Source organism: Castanea sativa, chromosome 10 (genome assembly GCF_040712315.1).
Source record: "Castanea sativa cultivar Marrone di Chiusa Pesio chromosome 10, ASM4071231v1".
In the NCBI taxonomy this organism is placed as follows: Eukaryota; Viridiplantae; Streptophyta; class Magnoliopsida; order Fagales; family Fagaceae; genus Castanea; species Castanea sativa.
The window spans coordinates 29,445,045-29,467,648 of NC_134022.1; the positions used below are offsets into that span (position 1 = coordinate 29,445,045).

General features: G+C 38.8%; 1 protein-coding gene across 1 annotated transcript; it reads left to right on the top strand.

Annotated features, from left to right (window-relative positions):
• The first annotated feature begins 9,588 nt into the window (after positions 1-9,588).
• On the top strand, positions 9,589-13,445 carry LOC142614143 (uncharacterized). The gene is made up of 3 exons (XM_075786689.1): positions 9,589-10,855; positions 12,114-12,656; positions 13,153-13,445. Exons 1-3 carry the CDS (start codon positions 9,911-9,913, stop codon positions 13,252-13,254), a joined length of 1,590 nt encoding a protein of 529 aa, XP_075642804.1. The 5' UTR covers positions 9,589-9,910; the 3' UTR covers positions 13,255-13,445.
• The last annotated feature ends 9,159 nt before the right edge of the window (positions 13,446-22,604 follow it).

Here is a 22,604-nt window from a genome sequence, read left to right on the forward strand (position 1 = left end):
AAGAAGGCCAGGACTGAGCTGGAGATTAGGCTGGAGACAGAGAAGTCCTTGGGCACAGCTCTTGTTGAGAATGAAAAGCTTACCTCGGAGGTGGCTGAGCTGAGGAGAGAGAAAAATGGGGTCGAGTCAAACTTGAAGACTATGAAAACCCAGATAGAAGGGCAGCGCAAGCTCCTTCGTGAAAAAGATGATGAGCTCGCCCGAGTCCAACGGGAATGCTCGGATTTGGAAAAAGAACTTGCGCTGATGAAGGAAAAAGCCAGCTCATTCCAACTCTCTTTACAAGCTGCCAAGCAGGCGAGTTTCGAGGAAAGGGTAGCAACCACCGAGGAGCAGCTGACAGAGGACTTCGCGGCTTTGTGCCGGGAGTACTGTCAGAAAGTCTGGGGGGAAGCTTTAAACGTAGCAGGAGTTTCTCTATCCTTGGATCTGAGGAAGTCCGAGAACGTTTGGCTTCCCCTAGAGATACAGGAGATTGAAGAGGCTCCTGCTGCTACTCCTACCCCCGAGACAACTCTTCTTGCTCTTCCTCCCATGGTCCCGAAGCCAATTCCAGATCCTACAGAACCTTCGGGTTCCAATAAAGACAAGGAAGGAGGCGAAGATGCCGAGAAGGGCCTTAGCCAAACCATGGAATCCAATGTCCCTCCAACGAAAGTAGCAGACAAAGAAAAAAAGGTTATGTCTCCTTTTGAGTTGGAGCTGAAAGAGACAGAGGGAACCAGCACTTCTCAGCAAGATCCTCCTCCAAAAGCTCAGGACCTAGCTTAGGGCTTCTCTTTCTCCATGTTCAGCCTTTATATGTAATGCATGTCCAAATGATTAATGAAGAACAACTTTATTTGATTTTCACCCGTGTTGCACCTGTTTTTACTTTATTCTTTTTATACTTATCGCAAAAGTTTCCCATTAATACATAGCAAAAGTTTCCCAGAGTAAACAAATCTAACTCCAAGGATTGCACAATCATAACTTCCACATAATCACGCGCATGTTATTAAAGATTTAACAGATGGTGACATGGTTGAGATATTTAAACAATGCCTCGATTAAAAAGAAGAAAAGACCTCATACAACGATCAAACCCTTGTAATGTATAGCACCGTTTCTAGTAGGAGGTAAGGTCCGAGGACCATTCCTTACACAAATTTGCTTATCACTTAAAGATATAAAACTTAAGATCCGAGTTAATAAACAGTAACGCATTAACACCCAGACATAATAAGGAGTTAACTTTGATCAAAGTCGTGGTCCGAAGATAAGACTTAACCAATTTTCCGTTTGATTCTTAAAAATTGTAACTTCAAATGTTAAATTTCTCAAAGCAGGAGGTCCGAAGACCCGGCATAACTAAGGTTCTGTTTAACAAATGACAAGACATCAATTTTCACAAGGTTTGTGGTTCGAGGACTGCACTTAACCAAGTTTCTGTTTGATTCTTAAAGATAGTAGCTTCAGATGTTAATTTCCCCAAAGTAGGAGGTCCGAAGACCCGGCATAACTAAGGTTCTGTTTAACAAATGACAAGATATCAATTTCCACAAGGTTTGTGGTCCGAGGACTGCACTTAACCAAGTTTCTGTTTGATTCTTAAAGATAGTAGCTTCAGATGTTAATTTCCCCAAAGTAGGAGGTCCGAAGACCCGGCATAACTAAGGTTCTGTTTAACAAATAACAAGACATCAATTTCCACAAGGTTTGTGGTCCGAGGACTGCACTTAACCAAGTTTCTGTTTGATTCTTAAAGATAGTAGCTTCAGATGTTAATTTCCCCAAAGTAGGAGGTCCGAAGACCCGGCATAACTAAGGTTCTGTTTAACAAATGACAGGACATCAATTTCCACAAGGTTTGTGGTCCGAGGACTGCACTTAACCAAGTTTTTGTTTGATTCTTAAAGATAGTAGCTTCAGATGTTAATTTCCCCAAAGTAGGAGGTCCGAAGACCCGGCATAACTAAGGTTCTGTTTAACAAATGACAAGACATCAATTTCCACAAGGTTTGTGGTCCGAGGACTGCACTTAACCAAGTTTCTGTTTGATTCTTAAAGATAGTAGCTTCAGATGTTAATTTCTCCAAAGTAGGAGGTCCGAAGACCCGGCATAACTAAGGTTCTGTTTAACAAATGACAAGACATCAATTTCCACAAGGTTTGTGGTCCGAGGACTGCACTTAACCAAGTTTCTGTTTGATTCTTAAAGATAGTAGCTGCATGCGTCAGAGGTACTCATAACTTTGAAACGTTCACTGACAAAAGCACATTTCATTAATAATAATATCTTCTAAGATTATTTACATTCCATGGGCGTGGTACAACTCTCTCATCTAGGTCAGCTAGCCGATATGACCCTATGCCTGCTACTGACACAATGCGATAGGGGCCTTCCCAGTTGGGTCCTAGCTTACCCCAGGCTGGGTTTTTAGAGGTGCCAACAACTTTTCTTAGCACAAGATCACCAGGTGCAAGTGGCCTTAGCCTCACGTGGGCATCATATTCTCGTTTTAGTTTCTGTTGATAGTAAGCCATTTGAACCATAGTTGCCTCGCGTCGTTCCTCAAGTAAATCGAGACCTTTCTCCAGGAGTCCATCGTTGTTCTCCAGGCTAAAAGAACTTGTCTTTAGGGTAGGAAAACCGTATTCCAAAGGTATCACCACCTCGGCCCCATAAGTCATAGAGAATGGCGTCTCTCCAGTGGACCTGCGCGGTGTGGTCCGATACGTCCACAGAACATGAGGGAGCTCTTCTACCCATCTGCCTTTCGCATCGTCCAACCTTTTCTTCAGCCCACTGACAATGACCTTGTTAACGGCCTCGGCTTGCCCATTTCCTTGAGGATAAACTGGAGTGGAATATCTATTTATGATACCCATGTCACCACAATACTTCCTAAAAGCCTTACTATCGAACTGAACACCATTGTCTGAGATGAGTGTATGTGGTATACCAAATCTAGTGACGATGTTTTTCCAGACGAACTTCTTGGAGTCAACATCTCTAATGTTTGCTAAGGGCTTGGCCTCAACCCATTTAGTGAAATAGTCCGTTCCCACGAGAAGCCATCTTTTGTTACCTGTTGCCCTCGGGAATGGCCCAACTATGTCTAGTCCCCACTGTGCGAAGGGCCAAGGACTGGAAAGGGGGTTAAGAACTCCTCCAGGTTGATGAATATTAGGGGCGAACCTCTGACACTGATCGCATTTCCTGGCATAGTCTTGAGCCTCCTTTTGCATATTGGGCCACCAATAACCCTGAGTTAGAGCTCTGTGGGCTAAGGATCTTCCCCCAGTGTGGCTGCCACAAATTCCTTCATGCAGTTCTTGCAGAAGCCCTTCCGTTGAGTCAGGGTGTACACACAACAAGTACGGTCCTGAAAAGGATCGTTTGTACAGTTTCTGGTCCTCGGACAACCAGAAACGCGGCGCCTTTCGGCGTATCTTATCTGCTTCGGATTTGTCCTCAGGAAGGACATCATTCCTAAGAAAAGATATGACCGGGTCAATCCAACTAGGTCCCGACCTTATTAGATGGATGCGAGGCGCGTTGGCAATGACAACAGAGGGTTCTAGTAAATCCTCAACGAGGATGACCCTAGGTAAACCTTGAGCCGAGGTAGTTGCCAGCGTAGCTAAGGAGTCTGCATGGGTGTTTCCGCTCCGAGAGATATGAGTTATGGCGAAGGAGTCAAATTCAGGTTGCTGGCACTTGATCTGGGCCAAATATTCCTGCATTCTGGGGTCTCTAGCCTCCATGGTCCCCATAACCTGGCCGACCACCAGTTGAGAGTCCGAGAAGACATGGACTTCCTTTCCACCCATCTTACGTACCATCTGCATACCTACCAAGACTGCTTCATACTCGGCCTCATTGTTAGTAGCTGAGAAGACCAATCTTAAAGATTTTTCAAAGACAATTCCCTCAGGGGACATTAGAACAAGTCCAATACCAGACCCTCTCTGATTAGCAGCCCCATCCACATACACTTCCCAAATCGGAGACACCGCAGCTGTGATCACACCAACTGATTTTTCACCCATGTGGGCCTCTTTCAGAGTTTCTTCCAGCAATGGCTATGCAAATTCCGCCACCAAGTCAGCGAGGACCTGGCCCTTCACCGAGGTGCGAGGCTTGTATTTAACATTAAAAGCCCCCAGGATGGTCCCCCACTTTGCTATCCTGCCCGAGTAGTCGGCACTACGTAGCACTGCCTTGAGGGGCAATTGGGTCAGAACAACCACTGTGTGAGACTGAAAATAATGGGGAAGCTTTCGCATGGCATGAACCACGGCTAGGAGCGCTTTCTCTAAGGGTCGATAACGCACCTCGGCTTCACCTAAAGACTTACTAACATAATATACCGGTCTTTGCACCCCGTTATCATCTCTTATCAGGACCAGGCTGACCGCGTGGACGGCCACTGCCAGATAAGCAAACAAAATCTCATGTGCCTCCGGACGAGACAAAATGGGTGGCCGAGAAAGATATTGCTTGAGCTGTTGAAAAGCTAACTCGCAGTCCTCGGTTCATTGAAACCCTTTCCACTTATTCAACAGTTGGAAGAAAGGACGACACCGGTCAGCTGACCGAGATATGAATCTATTCAGGGTAGCAATCATTCCCGTTAGCTTCTGGATTTCTTTTGGGTTCCGAGGAGACTGCAAGTCCTGAATAGCCTTGACCTGCACCGGATTTACCTCTATGCCTCTATGAGTAATCATGTATCCCAAAAATTTTCCAGACCCCACGCCGAAAGAGCACTTTGAGGCGTTGAGGCGCAACTTGTACTTTCTCAATATCTGAAAAGTGTCGGCCAAATCTTTCACGTGTGAGGGTATTGTTTTGCTTTTCACCACCATATCGTCGACATATACTTCAATGGTTTTCCCCATTTGCTGTTCGAACATTCTGGTCATCATCCTTTGATAGGTAGCCCCAGCATTCTTCAAGCCGAATGGCATGACCTTATAATGATAATTCCCCGTCGGTGTAATGAAGGCAGTCTTCTCCTGATCCTCTAATGCCAAGGGAATCTGGTGGTAACCCTGGAAGGCGTCCAAAAAACTCATCCGAGGATGTCTGACAGTGGCATCCACCAGTTGATCAATACGTGGCATTGGGAACGAATCTTTAAGACAGGCCTTGTTTAGATCAGTGAAGTCCACACATACCCTCCACGTTCCATTCTTCTTTTTGACAACAACCGTATGGGCCAACCACTTGGGGTAGAAAACCTCTTTGATAGCACCGGCCCTCTTAAGTTTAAGAACCTCTTCCTTCATAGCCTCGGAATGTTCCCTGGAAGATTGCCGAGGTGGCTGCCTTCTCGGAACGATAGCTGGGTTGACATTTAAGTAATGACAAATGAAGCTCGGATCCACGCCTGGAGCTTCATAAGGATCCCACGCAAAAACATCAACATTGTCCTTCAAAAATTCTAACAATTCCATCTTCTCTTGGTGTGGCAAAAGTACACCGACTTGGAAGAATCTCTCTGGGTCATCGACTACTGGAAACTTCTGTAACCCCTCGCAATGTGTCTCATCTCCTGTCACCATTCCAGATGAATCAGGAGTCGTTAATTGCTATAAACCTTTGGTGATCAGAGCCAAAGATTCGGCTTCCGTTTGATGCAGGACAGCAGCCGATATGCATTGTCTGGCCACCGATTAGCTGCCGAGGATTTCCTCAACACATTCTCCCGAGGGGAATTTAACTTTAACATGTAAGGTAGAGGAGACGGCTCCAAGCGCGTGCAGCCAAGGCCTGGCGAGGATGGCTGTATATGGAGAGTACGCGTCAACCACAATGAAGTCCACCTCAACCATTTCTGAGCCGGATTGAACGGGCAAACGGATCTGTCCCTTCGGTACAACGGCTCTCCCTTCAAAGCTTATAAGCGGCGAATCATAAGGAGTAAGGTCTTCCAACTTCAACCTTAACCCCTTAAACAGATCAGGGTACATGATATCTGCACCGCTGCCCTGATCTATCATCACCCTCCTCACATCATAGTTTCCTATTCTGAGGGTGACCACAAGAGCATCGTCATGGGGTTGGATAGTCCCCACCTTATCCTCCTCGAAGAAATCTAAGACGGGCAAAGTGCCCTTCAATCTCTTCGGCCTGCGACCCACATCCTCGGCCTGAGGATGGGAAACCGCCATTACCCTAGTGGGACCTGAGCCGGTCCTACCAGGGGCAGCGAAGATAACATTAATTGTTCCCAATGCTGGTCGAGATGTATTGTTCCTCTGGTTGTTTGAGCCAACTTGATTGACCTGCCCAGTGGGCTGACACAAGTGCTGCTTTAACTTTCCCTCACTGACGAGCTGCTCCAGATGGTTCCATAGGGTCCGACAGTTCTCGGTAGTGTGGCCCACATCCCGGTGGTACTAGCAAAAGAGGTTACGATTCCTCTTCGCAGGGTCTCCTGCCATCTTATCAGGCCATTTAAAGAAGGGTTCCTTACGAACTTTCTCCAGCAGTTGATGTACTGGTTCCCGAAATACAGTGTTCACGGCCTGAGGTGCTGCCGAGGCGGACTGTCCAACGTAATCTCTCCTCGGCCTATTATTATGGTATCTGTCCGACCTGAAATCCCTTCTCTCCTGCGGGATAACCTTCTCCTTTCCCTTTCCTTGCTGTTGGTCTTCCTCCACTCTCTTATACTCGTCAATACGGTCCATGAGGCGACGTACACTGCGAACAGGCTTTTTAGTCAAAGACTTTCTCAGGTCGTGATCAGTAGGGAGGCCTACCTTAAAGGTATTAAGCGCCACCTCATCAAAGTCACCATCTATTTCATTAAACATCTCCCAATAACGATCGGAGTATGCTTTCAACGTCTCCCCTTCCCTCATGGTCATGGATAACAGCGAGTCCAATGGCCGAGGTACTCTACTACACGTAATGAACCGTGATGCGAATGCTCTAGTGAGCTCCCCAAACGAACTTATAGACCCCGACTTAAGGCCGTTGAACCACCTCATAGCAACAGGTCCCAGGCTAGAGGGGAAAACTTTACACATCAGGGTCTCGTTGTGAGAGTGCACCGCCATCCTCTGGTTAAAGTGACTCACATGCTCCACCGGATCAGTTCGGCCATTATAGATGGTGAAAGAGGGCTGGGTAAACCTTCTGGGAAGCCTTCCTTTCTCAATCCTCCGTGCAAATGGAGATTTGGAGAGCTGGTGTAACGCCCTACTCATAGCATCGTTGCCTAAGCCCCTAGAATGAGGCTTCTTACGTCTGCGAGTTGGCTGGTCGTCCTCCTCACCGGAGGATGTTGCACTGGTGGGAGAGCGCGACCTTGAGCCATAGCTAGCTCCCCTATCCTCCTCTGAGGAAGAATTAGATGAGAACGGTGAAAACCTACGCTTGGCGCGGCGTAGCTTTCTCTTTAAACGGTTGATTTCCTTCTGCATGGATTTAGAACCCTCATCATGGGTGGTGCTACTCCCACCATGAGTATGGCTGGCGCTTGGGTACTCTGTGTGGACGCTTCCCTCACGATCCCTTCGATGTTCGAGACGCTCGAAATGGTCCTCCGGTTGTGATCCCTGTGACTCTGCATGGTAAGAGCCTAAGCCTGCCATAATATTCCTACCTCTTCTAGACTAGGTTCTCACAGACGGCGCCAATTGTAAGTGCACAATTGCACCTGGCCCCAAGAACAGTTACGGGCTCAGGCCCAATAGGCCTTAAACAATATGAATTTGTAGAGTGTGGGCTTGAAACCCAGGTTAGAAGTGTGTGAGGATTAAATGACAAGCCAAAGATTGCAAACACTCAAAAACAACGGGGAATATTGTAAATCAACTTCCTCGGACATAAGCCAAGAGTTGTTCTTATATTATCTCTTCCTCTTTTTTCTTTTCCTTTTAGATTACAAAGTCGTTCTCCTTTTCTGTTCTAGGTTGCTCTTTAAATACTCTTCTTTTTGATACTTTGTACACGTGTTGCCCCAACTCCCCCTTAGCCTAGATATTTCTTTTCTCAGTGCCTTTGAATAGTAACCAGAAGTTTACCTTCCACTATTCAGGTGTCACTTCCCCATTAATGCGGCCAGGGTGGTAGGTGCAGGGTCTTTAATGCAGATGTGACAGCCTTTATCCTTGGTATTTCTCTAACATCGATGCTTCTAGGACATTCAAGGGTTCACCCCCTTTTACCATTGGTCTTCACCGTGTCATTCCCTAACCTTTACAATGAAGTCCCGGAATCTCCGATGTCCGTCCGAGGGGGAAAATCATCATCGGCTATACTCTCGGATCCTCGGCGTATGGGCCGACCCATAGTACTAACAAGTTCTAAACCCAGGAGCAGGTCGGCCTTCCTTAGCATGGCCCAAAGGCCCATATACCCATCAGGGTCTTTTTACTCCCCACAGTTACAATAATGGAAAAATGAAGATTTGAACTATAATTCTTCTCAGAAGAGAAAGTAAGTAATATCCTCGAATTCTTGGCACTCTACCATATTTTTTTAATGGTTCAGTTAATGGATAACTTTAGGGCATTTGTTAATGGGTTATTTTAGGAAAATCTTAATATCACTTTCATCAGAAATATAAAAAGTTGTCAAAAAATTAATTATTTTTATTTTCCTCATAAAAAGTATATAAAAATATTTCTTAAACTAATAACAACATCCATTAGCTTTTTCATTTTTTTTTTTGGTAAAATTGCTATCATGACTTTTTCTAGAGCCTAGAAAAGTGTGAAAAGTGTTAGCTTTATGCATGGAATACTATGTTTAATTTACCATATACATAACTTCAATTGGGTTTTTTTAGTATATTTATTAATAACTATCTTAAATATAAAAGTTTATATATATAAAAAAATGTAAAAAGTGATAAATATTTACACTTTCTTTTTAGAAACAAACACACACATAAGGAGGGAGAAAGAAATAAGTTTTAACACAAAGACACACCATAAAGCTATAGTAACTTATAAAGGAGAATGAGACAAATTATACTACACACAACACTTTCTCTTATGCAATGTAGGACAATTATCCATTTTTTTTATAAAAAAAACACACACACATAAAGCAGAGAGAAAAGGTTCCAACCTAAAGATTTTGTTTTGGAGAGAAATTAGAATTTTTTTTTTTTTTGGTTGAAGTATACTTATAAGTTATAATACAGCAGTTGTTAATAAGTGTGTGTATATATATTAAAACATGTGTTTGTATATAAATTTATCTATTTTATGGTATTATTATTTGTTTATAGATATTTTAACGTATTAGGATATAAATAAAAACTTTTACAAAATATCCTAATAAAATTTACTATTATTAGCTCAAACAATATCTCTTTTAAGTCTTTCTAACAACTCAACCAACACAAAAATATATCAAAAACATTCAAACCTCACACAAATATCCACTTCTCTTTCAATACAAAATACTAATAAATAAATCCACTTCTCTCTCATGAGTCATGAATCAAAGTACCATCGCAGAAACAGTCGGAAGTTTTTGTCGTCATCCAAACCACTCACACACGTTTCAAAGATCTAAGCAGTACACAGCCTAAAATCCTTTGCTTCAAATACCACAACAACAAAAACAAAAAAAACACACAAAGAAATCAAATCAAATAATTCCTAGTGTAGCCCTATTCAGGGAGGGCTGTGCAACCTGGCACCATTGCATGCTCTCCCACCTTTACCACTCTGCAACTCATTTTTCCTCTCTCTATCTCTTTCTCTTTCCCAAAACCCAAATCTCTTTTCTTTTCTTTCTTTTTTTTTCTCTCTCATCTTCTTATTCACATTATTGTTATTTATTAAGCTCCAATTCAAACTCTAGCTCAACTAAACTGATTAATTGAAAGAAAAGAGATCTGGGACTTTCCCAAATCTACTTAATTTTCTTGAATTAGAAACTCTAGACGAAAACATGAAAGTGTGCCAGAAAGATACAGAGAAGATGATGATGGTGAATCTGGGTACCCCCAATGCTGGGTCGGGCCCACAATCCAGAGTCTTGCCTAGGCTTTTGCTCTGGCTCATCCTCTTCGTCACCGTCACCTACGTCGTCTACACGCTCAGGCTCGTCTCTACCTCGCGCGCCTGCGACCGCGAGCCTTTCTCTAATCCCCACCGTCAAATCTCCTCCACCTCTAAAGCCACTGTTTCTACCTCCTCCGCCTCATCACAACCACCACAGTCGGTTCTAGATCAAGATCAAGCGGTGGAGGTTCGCCGCCAGACGACCCAGATACGAAATATTGTGTTCGGAATCGCCGCCTCGGCCAAGTTTTGGGAGAAGAGGAAGAACTATATTAAGCTCTGGTTCAAGCCCGAGGAAATGCGAGGGATAGTCTGGCTAGACCAAACGGTGAAGAAGAATAAGACGAAAGGATCTGAGGCGGAGGCGGAGGAAGAGGAGGATCTGAGCCTTCCTCCGGTGATGATCTCCGGCGACACCTCGAAGTTCTCGTACACGAACCGGCAGGGGCACCGGTCCGCGATTCGGATCTCGCGGATCGTGTCGGAGACACTCCGACTCGGGCTCGAAGACGTGCACTGGTTCGTGATGGGCGACGACGACACCGTTTTCGTGACCGAGAACTTGGTCAGGGTTTTGAGCAAGTACGACCACAACCAGTACTACTACATCGGAAGCTTATCGGAGAGTCACTTGCAAAACATATATTTCTCGTACGGCATGGCCTATGGAGGCGGCGGCTTCGCCATCAGCTACCCACTAGCGAAGGCGCTGGAGAAAATGCAAGACCGGTGTATTCAACGGTACCCAGGACTGTACGGCTCCGATGACCGAATGCAAGCTTGCATGGCCGAACTCGGTGTCCCACTCACCAAAGAACTCGGTTTTCACCAGGTCTGTTTTTCCTTCTCGTCGTTTCGTTTTCTTCGGTGGTTTGTTTGGATTTGGTTTTGTTTTTTCTGCTTTCGTTGTTGTTGTTTTTTGCTTTTCTTGCTTCCGGTTTTTTTTTTTTAAATTGAAATGCTTGGTCGTATCGGCGGATCTTTTGCCGATATTTCGGGTTGAAAGAGTATCGGAGACGCGTTGTCGAATCCGGAAACTAGGAATTAATTATAGACCGTTGCTGAGTTTAATGAACTTGATAGCTAATCAGAGAAATTTAGACTTAGGATTGTGTACCGTTTGGTAATTTCCAGACCATAATATTGGTGTATACTGTATTGGAGCTCCGGGGTTCTACAATCTAGGGGAGCAATTTAATTATTGCTATGTATGTTTTGTCCATACCTACATAGCTAGGTTCGATGGGTCCCAAGTAAAAAGGTGTTGGACTCGCTTTTTGACACTTGTTGTCCCTACGGCCTACATGAAATGGGAGTGTTTACAACCACGAGCGTTTTCTGGGTTCGTTCACATCACGCTCCTATTTCTGGAATAGTGTACAGCTGTACATAAGACTATTGTTTTGGTGTCTTTTGAATGACTTGTTTAGTTGTATACATTTTTGTATGTTTACGTGTATTACATGAGGGAGTTTTCTTGTGCTCAATTTCATTCAAGGTTTTAATGAATGACACACATTTATGACTTAAGTAATAGTAGCATTAACATGGTTCAATTATACAAGTCAATTAAATGATGTCATCTAACACGAATGTTTAAACAACTGGTGGTCCATTTAGTGGATGTTTTCCACTAAATGGACCCTCCTCAGACTTGTCCTTGCACTATGAAGAATCTAGCATTGGCGTATAGGGAAATTATCTACTTCAAACTTTATTATTATTGTTGTAATTGTTGGTATTTAAGGATATATATTTTCCCTTTTGCTTACAATAAGTGGGAATAGCGGATTTGAATCCACATTCTCTTTAATGGGAGATTCGGACTGTGCCTCTGAGTTGCAAGACTCATGGCAAATTTAGGGTTAGCATTTTAGCCTTGATAATAGAAGTTGATGGTGTCGCGTAAATGTCATTTCTACACTATGGTTATGATTTTAGAGGATATAGAGAGAGCTCAAAGTAGGGTTGCCTCTATATGGTCTTTCCCTAGAGATGTTTATTGTCGCTAAGCCTTGGTAGTATATTGTTTTGAAAGACCAACAACACTGATTTTAACAGCGTCTCTTTTTGTTTCATGACAATGCCAGTATGATGTGTATGGAAACTTGTTCGGGCTTCTTGCAGCACATCCAGTGGCACCTCTGGTATCATTGCATCACCTTGATGTGGTTGAGCCAATCTTCCCCAATGTGACTCAAGTTAAAGCCCTCCAGCGGCTTACCAAACCTATGAAGTTGGACTCAGCAGGGCTCATGCAACAATCAATTTGCTACGACAAATCTAAGCGTTGGACTATTTCAGTTTCATGGGGCTTTGCCGTTCAAGTATTTCGGGGAGTCTTCTCACCTCGTGAGATAGAAATGCCTTCAAGGACATTCTTGAATTGGTACAAAAAAGCAGATTATACTGCATACGCATTCAACACCCGTCCAGTTTTCCGAAACCAATGCCAAAAGCCTTTTGTTTTTTACATGTCAAATGCAAGATTGAATTCTTCAACAAGCCAGACTGTGAGTGAATATGTCCGGCATCGTGTCCCTCACCCTCCGTGCAAGTGGAAGATGGCTGATCCAACCAAGCTTGACAGAGTGGAGGTATATAAGAAGCCTGACCCGCATCTATGGTATAGAGTAAGTAGTTTTTCCTCTCTCTTTGCTTCCTTCGTTTTAAGACTGCCACCAATAGCTTCTGATTTGCATTTACGTTACAATTACCTATAATACCTGCAAGCTTTCACTTTTACTCTTCCAAGTTACTTGTTGAAGTACTTTCAAATTTATAATTCAAATCTTATAAATAATAATAATAATAATAATAATTTAACTCTTCCAGTTTTGTTTGTGTTCCAATTTTACTCCAATCTCTGACTGTTAGTTGAATTGGATGGATCATATCATGTCCTTGTCACGTGGGATGGTCTGCTTCTTACTATTAATGATGAACTTCCTATAATTCTATGTGACAACCGACAAGCACATGATAGCTCCATCAAATGCAACCAACAGTCTTTGAGGTCTTAATTATTGGAAATTTGACTAAATTTGAAAACTCAGTGAACTGTGATGTGGGTTCTTTTGATTCAAACAAAATGTTTAATGTGGTTTCTTTTGCCTTGTTTTTGGACAGTCTCCGCGGAGAAACTGCTGCAGAGTCATGGAGTCAGGGAAGAAAGGAACCATGGTGATAAATGTGGGTGTGTGTAGGGAAAGCGAGATCAGTGAAACATAGCTAAAATTAAATTGATCAAATTTTAGGATGGGGTAGCTTATTTTTTTTCTTCTTCCTCTTCTTCAATTCTTAGTCTATTTCCTTAATTGTTCCACGGTCCAAATTTTGCGAGTCGCTCTCTCCCTGATTTTGTTGACAAAACAATCATTATAGAAAAGAAAATTGATATTGTACAAAAGTTGTAGTTTATACATTTTGTAGAGGTCCAAATTGATATTGTTTTCAACTTTTTGCCTATTGGTCCCCGAATGTGATGTTTCATTGTGGCCTGGATGGAACATCACTCACACGTAAATAAACAATGAAAAAGAAGAAAAGAGTTTCATAAAATTTAAATTAAAAAAAGAAAAAGAAAAAGAAGAATAGAAATATGTCAGCAAATTATGTTTGACCATTAATCCATGTCGTTATATTGGTTCCAAGTGATTCATGCTTTTTTCTAAAAAAAGAAAAGAAAAAGTGATTCATGCTATATGCTTTTTTTGTATATTATACTCTTCTTAAGAACATTATGAGTAGTTTAGTTCTAAATTATAATTGAACTCAGTGTTATTTAAGGGGCAACAAAATACAGCTCTATTTTTTCTTTTACCTTTTAACTGAGGTTAAACTAATTTGGGTGGCTAATTTTTAGTCCAGATAAAGGTGATTCACAAATGCAAGGTCAAAATTTTATCACAAAATTTTATTGTTGGTTTCAAAGTGACAGATCCGAAGTTATGGCTAGTGAGTAGTGTCTTACTCCAAAATGGTAATTTTTCCTATATAAAAAAAAGGCAATCTAATGAGGGCCAAGATGATTAGACATGTTCAACAATCCGCTTAATCTATCCAAACTACCGAACCCTCCTCAATCTGCATGGATATGAAAATGATTTTCAAATAGGATGAGTGGGTTCAACCATTAAAGTAGTAGGTTGAATTGGATGACGGATTTAGTTTTATTTAAAAATCGGCAGACCCAATTCAACCAGTGCCTGCTCAATGGTATAAGCCATTGATGCCGCCGCTTAAGGTCGCAAGTGAAAAAAAAAAAAAAACCCTTAAATTTTAACCAATAGTATTAATTAAGCCCAAATATTAACAAATAAATAAAATAATATTTTCTTATCAAATAAAAAACAAATAAAAAAAAGAAAGAAATTCTATGTCCATAACATTTTTCACAATATATTTATAAAAAAATCCTAAATAGCAGATTGTAAGGATTATTATTGACAGAGAAAAAAATCAGCAATAGGTTCAAATAGAAAACAAGAAATAATTTAACACCTAAGATTTGTTATAAAAAACATTGTGAATATAGCACTTGTAAAAGAAAAAAAAGAAAGCAATTTACAAAAATATTCACAACATTTTTCACAATAATCAAGTTAGCAAACTTTTACTAGTTTTCAACTAGATTCACCACTAACATCATTTTTTTACTCACTACTATCAATCTGCCACATCAACAAATGTAAAAAGTTTTGTCAAATTTTTTGTGTTTAAAAACTTGAAAAAAAAAAAATTTCTATGTGGCTCATGTTAATTAATAGTAATTTTACTTATGAAACAAGATAATCAATTTTTGCCTTAGGCCCCTGAATGCATCAAGCCGCCCCTGAACTCAACCATATATAAAATTTCTTTTTAGTTTTTATCTCATATCAAATTTAAGGGTTTTTTTTATTAAAAAAAAAACTTTTTGGCTAAAAAAATTTCATAATATACATATAATAAAATGTGTAGGTACCCAAGGATCGAGGATGAAGGTGAAGGGTCGCAACACTGTTATGGAGGTACCATGGGCCCGAGAATGAAAGTCGCCCGAGGAGAGGAGGAGATAAGGCAAAGGACTATGGGGCACTCCAGGTGAGAAGAAAGGTCAGATGAGAGAGAATCAGTAATAATAAGTGAAGTTTCCAGCTTGGAGTAGCGTATAACCTCCGTATTAAATGGTGGGCAGCAGCTTTATCAGCTGCATTAATGAGGAAGTAACCTGAACAATGTAGTTCATAGCTAAACAGCTTCTTCTACCACCTTCAACAGATATTGGAGGGGACAGGTGTCGTGATGAAAATTTGGTCAGGTAAAGATGAGGGGCCAAGATAGGATGCAAAAAGGGGTATATTAGAAAAAAAAAAATCCAAATGCGAAAGAGTTAGAACTAGAGATATTGAAAGAATAAAGTAAACAGTGTATCTTTCTGTTCATTATTTGCCTCATCGGGCAAGTTTGTAACAAGGCATTTACGTTCATAATCTAGACTCCCTAGTCTTTCTTCCTTATTTTTATCCTCGTGACAAGCTTTTCCTTGTTGTTTGATCCACTTTTTTACAAGTATATTGATTTGGGCCTGATTGAACTGTACATACCTCATTGTTCTAAGTGGGTCTGGACTGTTTGATTTTTGAGTCCTTACAAAATAAATAAGGAATAATATTTTCCCAACATAATAGATTTAATAGTAAGTATACATAATAATATAAATATAGTACTCATAGCTTTTTATTTTTGGTGAAAATTTTAAAAAGTATTAACGACTTAAGATGTGTATACTTAAATTTATGGGAAAGTGATTCATTTCTTTTGATCTCTCTAAATGATTTATAGGATAAGGAGGAAATACAACTTAAATTTATTCGTAAATGGTAAAATAAATTTTGAAGTTTAGTATAAGAACACATAGCTAAAAATAACCCACCCAATTTGCCAAGTCAAAACTACCCAAATTTTCAACCAACTTGTCGTTTTTGGAGGTTGGTAGACTGGCAATGGTTTAGAATTTTTCTTCAACCTGCCAACAATGTATTAGTTAAAAAAAATTTTCATCTAGCCTGCGCTAACAACGGTCCCTGACCCTTTGTGATTATACCATTATTATTGCTTCGTGTGTTTAATTATTCAAATAAAAAAAATTACCCTTTAGTAAGAGCAAGTATTTAGTACAATTGGTATTAAAAAAAAATTCTTAAATGAATTTGAAATTCAAAGAGATGACTAGTGGTCTTACTCATAATGAGAAAGAAGTATACTTTGTCTCGAGTATATATTTTTTCCCCTTTAGAGCTGGTGAGACCCATTAGCTGCGAAAGGAAAGAAACTTACAGCCTATTTCTCCACAATGAGACCCAAGCCTAACAATTTCTTATTTCTTTAATGGGTGCTCTTATTGTTATTACTTATTATTAGCATATCTTTTTCTTCAGAAACTTGTATTTTTTAATTGTTTGTGGTTGTTTCCAAACGTCACCTTTTCATAGGTACGTGGAAGCTAGTTTGGAACTTTGGACTGTACTGAGACTTTTTCTTCGGTTTTGACCCCACCAACCACTACCACCTACTGAAATACCGCAATATTTTATTAATTATGATCACTTTCTTTAGCTTAAGCGCGTAATACTATGGGTGCGCGTGAGTGTTAGCCATAAATTTTTGTAAATCGGATATATATATATATATTTTTTTATACAAGATATATTTTATTGAAAGGTGCTATGTTCATAATATTTTCATAATAAATTATAGATAATTAGTTGTTATTAGTTCTAATTTGAACTTATTACTGAAATTATTTTTCTACTCCATTAATAATAATCAACCTGCTACATAGGATTTTTTGTGAAAATATTATAAAATATTGTGAACATATTATTTCTCTATTTTATCTAGGCTAAATTGCAAGCTAAGTTGGGTTATTCAGATTTTATATCTTGAAATTTAAGAATTTAAATTTTATCTTATGAGATTTAGGAGTAATTTTATTTTATACCTTAAAATTTCATAATTTAAATTTTATTTCCTAGATTTTAGAAGTTTTTAGATTTTACTTCCTAAAAGTTGGAGGTGTTTGAATTTTACACCATATATTATAAAACTTTAAGATATAAAATCTAAACATCCTAAACTTTAGGGGGTAAAATTTAAATTATGAAATATCATTATAAAATATAAACACTCTCAAGCTTGAGAGTTAAAATCAAAATTTTGAAATTTTAAGGAGTAAAATTCAAATACTTCAAACTTTGAAGGTGTAGCCTTCATTTATTTATTTTGTAGATTGCAAAACAAAAATTGTATATCAAACTTAAATGCATATTTTCCCCTAAAAAAAAAAAAAGAAGACTTAAATGCATATTCAGGGGTGGGTAAAAGTCCAGATCCATCATTAATTGAGGACACTTAGGATGTCACGTAAATAACCTTACCATTCCGTGATAAATATAATAAATGCAATAATTTTTTTTTTAGAAGAATAATAAATTCAATAATGATCTGAAAGTTTTAGATCAACTGTGCCCTGTGGAATCAGATACAAAGTATCTTCAAATATACTTAATTAATACTGCGGAAGAATTCTTAGTTTACATTGAACTAGCAAAGTAAGATTTACATTATAAGCAAAACAAAATGTGTACAATACTTTATATTTTTGCAAAAAAATGTACAGTGTAACATTTATATTGATAATAAAATGTAAATCTATAATTACCCTACAAGATTTTTAGTATTTATTTTGTTTTATTATAATATATATATATATTCTCAAGAAACTTATAAGTTAAGCACAAAATTGGTTATAGCTGAAAACTACAATCCTACTCAATAAAATAACATTACTACATATTTTGAAAATCTAACTGTTGAATTGTATGTTCTTTATGTTTTTAATACACATGTCAAATTTTGTGTCAATCGAATATTATTTTCTAAATAATCTATAAGTTTATATTTGATTCATAATTTTAAACTACTAAAATATTTATGACATAGCTATTGATCCTTAATTTTCTAAAATTTTTGCAAGCATAGAGGATATAACAAAAATATGCAATCAAATAGTGGATTTGTCAAAATTTGACTCCAATAAAAAAATATTGAGTAATATTGTAACTAAACTTTGTCGATAACTTAAAACCTTTAAAAGTTCAAATCTCCTATTTCTTAATTATGAAATTATCAAATAAATTATTTTATAGAAATTTTATGGATTATAAATTAAAATAAGGATTTTTGTTATGATAACTTCATATTGTAGTTTCTAAAATCTTGTATATTTTAAAATTGATGGATTTGATTTTTTTTTTTCCAAATTATCAATATTTTAGATTATTTTTAAATAATATTACTAGAGTAGTAAAATGTTATCTATTCATTATAAAATGGTTAGATAAAATTTTGAGATATCGAGATCTTCTACGGTCTAAACCAACTCTTACCTATCACACATTAATATTTATTAAAACAATTACTATCACTATTTTGATAAGTATTTAAATGATTGATGGTGACATAGTGTGGTAAAATTTAATCACCTCAGTTCGAAGTGGGAGTTGGGATTTTGAGAACTCGAAGGTGGAGTTATCCTAAGCTCAAGAGGGTCTTAATCTGATTTTGAGAACTCATAAATGTAGCTATCCCAAAAACTCAAGATAAACTTAGTCTAATCTAATAATTAAAAGGTAATAAATATTTTTATAATACTTGGGCCTAGCAACAGAAGAAAAAGCATGTTCAGCAACAAAAAAAAAAATGGAAGAAGAAGAAGAAAAAGCATTGTAATTTTACTATTTTAGGATGAAATAATTGGCGTTTAGCAAGAAGACGGTGGTGTCTCACTCAATTACAATTTGTCAAAGACAGACCCAAAAATGACCTATTCTGTGATTGTTTCCAAAGTTCGCCTTTTGAATAGTTCCGTCAAAAAAAAGTCTAAACTTTGTTGGACTGTGTTTGTGGGGTTATTCTACTTGAATTTGATCCCCTCAATTAGGTATCAGTATGTATTATTTTATGTTAAAATTTACTATACAGTACTTTTTTTTTTCTTTTGAGGGAGTCCTATACAGTACTTAATTTGATAGATTACGTTAACGCATGATACTATGTTGGTCTGTGTGCTTGCCACTAGACACTATTTCAGACCATAAAGTGTTATTTTCAAAATAATTGAAAGACACTTCTTACGCAATGAAATAGTGTCTGGCATTGCACACAGACCAATTATAACATGTATGAGCTTGAATTTAAGGATTGTTTTTTATTTTTTATTTTGTTAGACATGAAAATCAAGTGAAAATTTGTATAGGGATGGTATGAACTTGAACTTTGAGGCTTATATATATAAATTTATGTAGAAAGGTATTGAGGGGAGCTAGAGTTTTTTATAATGCTGAGATTGTCAGTCAAGTAGGTCAAGTAGGTTCGTCCAGATAGGTCAGCACGGACTTCGTCTCTATTCCTGCAAGAGTAAGAATGGAATCCTCTCTGAGTGGTCACCAGTGTGGTGTCTACCACGGAGTCTCCGATAGTAAAATCAGTGATTAGAAATGGTAAAGAGGGCTTATACGAATTAGAGTGAATAAAGTGTTTCAGCAAGTGTGTATGTTTATACCTTGTTTAGTTCTGAAATGTGTCTTATATACATCCTCTTTCTTTCTAGCCATTGTACCCTATTCATGGTGGTATAATTGCTTCTTTTGTAATGCCTCTGGGCTTATTCAATGTAGGCTTTGATGGGTCTCCAACGGTCTTCTTGGCCGATTAGTAACCGTCCAAGGCATTGAATGCTCCTCTTTAAGGCGCTTCTACCATCGTCCATGCTAGGAAGGGATGGACAATAGCACTTGATGGGCTTGTCTGGACAATGATATTTATTGGGCCTATCAGTTCCCCCCCCCCCCAGTCATGTGGTCGTCCTTACGTGTAATGATGATCGTAGGAAGATGGAAGGTTTTTTGTTCAAATGTGACCCTTGGGATTCCGTTTTAGTCACATTTAATAGGAATGGCAACAGGTCGGGTTCGGGCTAGGTTTCTTTATGCTCGAACCCGACCCGCAGGTCTGAACCCGTTACCCGAACCAGCCTCACTTAATAAACGGGTTTTTTTTTTCAACCCCAAACCCGCCCCGCCAGGCCCCGTGGGCTCCACGGGTCCCGTCCAGTCATGCCCAGCCCCAAATCACAACACAAACACAAACACAGATATAAAAAACACAAGTTTCAGATCTATGAATTTCCCTTTCAAAATCACAAACACAAACACAAATCCTAACACAAATAAAAACACAGGTTTCATAAACACAAAAATTTCAAATTTTCCCTTTTAAAATCACAAACACAAATACAGATCCTAACACAAACATAAACACAGACTTCTCAGACATAAACCCAAATTTCACAAACACAAAATTTTTAGATTTTCCCTTCCAAAATCACAATCACAAACACAAATCAAAACTTAAACACAAAAATTTCAAATTTCTCCTTTCAAAATCACAAACACAAACAAAGAAACCTTAACACAAACACGAAATTTTCAAATTTATGATTTTCCTTTTCAAAATCAAAAACACAAACACAAACACAAAAACAAATACAGAAATCACAAACACAAACAAAGAAAAAAACAATGAAAGACGAAACGAACCAAAAAAGAAAAAAAAAATAACAATGGCGTGAGGCTGAACGAACAGAGCTGATGCCGTGAGGTTGAATGAGGCCATGGGGCCGTGAGGTTGAGCGAGGCTATGAGAGCCGTGAGAGCTTGAGAGAGAGAGAGAGAGTGTGGTGCTACTGAGATAGAGATTTGAGAGCTTGAGAGAGAGAGAGAGAGAGAGAGAGAGAGGGGGTGGCTGAGTGAAGAGGAAAAATGAAATGAATTAGGTTAGGGTTGGTTTAGAAGTATATATATAAAAGGGTATTTAACTAATTTTATAACCGGGTCGGGTTTAGGTCGGGTTTTGAGAAAACCCAGGCTCGACCCAGACCCGTTTCGGGTTTTTTTTTAAAACCCATATCCGACCCTATTTTTTATAGAGCCGGGTAAAATTCGACCCATTAGGGTCGAATTGGGCCAGGTACCTGCGGGTCAGGCTTAAATTGCCATCCCTAGCATTTAAAGCATAGTGGCGGCATCATATGTGTCATGGCAACGTGGCGCATTTTGACTGGTGGGTGCCTTTGTTTGGTTCAAGGGGCTTTTGGTTTTCCCACTGGTTTTTAGTTTTCTAGGCATGGTTTTTTAAAGAACTCTTTGTTTTCTTCTCCACTTTCTCATTTCTTGCCATTTCACATCTTTTTCTAAGCTTCTCAACTTTTGGTGTCTCCCCTATTTTCTTTGAGCTTGAATTTCTGAGCCTTGGAGTTTTTGAGGTATGATTCTCTTTACATTTCCTTTTTCTTTCCTTGTACCACCATTATTTTCCCCTTTTCTGGCTTTGTTTAGATACTTATTCTTCTCTCTCCTTAGTTTCCATGATTGGAAATTCTGAAATTAGGCAACTTTGTCACTCTGTCTCTTTTCTTTTTGCGTGATTAGGGGCGTCTTTAGGTTCTTTCCGTACCCATTTTCCTTCAATCGAAGGGTTTGCAGTTGGGGGTCATGGTCTAGGTTTGGCATTGACTGATCTGTTTCCCTTATTGCGTCAATCTGTAGATTGGTTTGAGGAGTTAGTGGGTAGTCGAGGGATCATGTCTGAGGTGAGGTCTAGTGAACTGGAGACTGGGTTGTTGTCTAGTGACGATGTCACGACCCAAATCCATGGAACATGAATTTAGATGCATGACTAACTTGTTGAACTTTTATAACTCAATAAACATAAATAATCCAAAATAAATTAAAACTCCACAGAAACAATACTCTTAAAAATCTCTTTCAAAAAAATCTAAACTCCACAAATTGGAAATAATCTCCACTATATAAAACATGAATTACAAAATAAAGATAACTAAAATTCTATAAGTCTTCAAGTAATACTGAAGTTTACTACAACTTCCACTCTCTACCTTGCACCTTACAAAGCGATCCAAGGGTTCTATATTCTCAACTACACTTTAATCTAAAAATAGTAATTGATGGGGTGAGCCACATATCTAGTAAACAATTATACAAAATACATAGCGGAATAGAGTCAAGCAAAACACGAGTTTGATTTCACAATATCACTCAAAATGTCAAATATAGTTTTCAGAACATATAAAGAACCACTTAATACATATATAATCAAATCGTAAAGTCATTTGAAAACACATACACATCACATATTCTCACATAAAATCCTGTGAGCGGATATCAACATTTAACCTCTGCTGGTGAGGGATCAACACATATTCTCACGTACAATCCTGTAAGTGGATTTATACATATATTTGATCAACTTTAAAAACACTCATTTTGAGTCACATATCACAAAACAAAACATATACAAAATAGAATAATTTTCTTAATATTAACAATTATTCCATATATAGAGACATATCGAATATCACAATATTGAGTTGAAATAGAATCAAAGGATGCTTGACTCCCTTAGGGAACAAATAGGAACCGAGGAATTATATAGATATTTTACAATTCTTAAGCAAA

Bases quoted from the DNA above. Each gene is read 5' to 3' on its own strand.
- LOC142614143 (XM_075786689.1), top strand. From the start codon at position 9,911: ATGAAAGTGTGCCAGAAAGATACAGAGAAGATGATGATGGTGAATCTG. The intron at 10,856-12,113 runs GTCTGTTTTTCC...TGACAATGCCAG, and splicing joins AAGAACTCGGTTTTCACCAG to TATGATGTGTATGGAAACTT. The intron at 12,657-13,152 runs GTAAGTAGTTTT...GTTTTTGGACAG, and splicing joins ACCCGCATCTATGGTATAGA to TCTCCGCGGAGAAACTGCTG.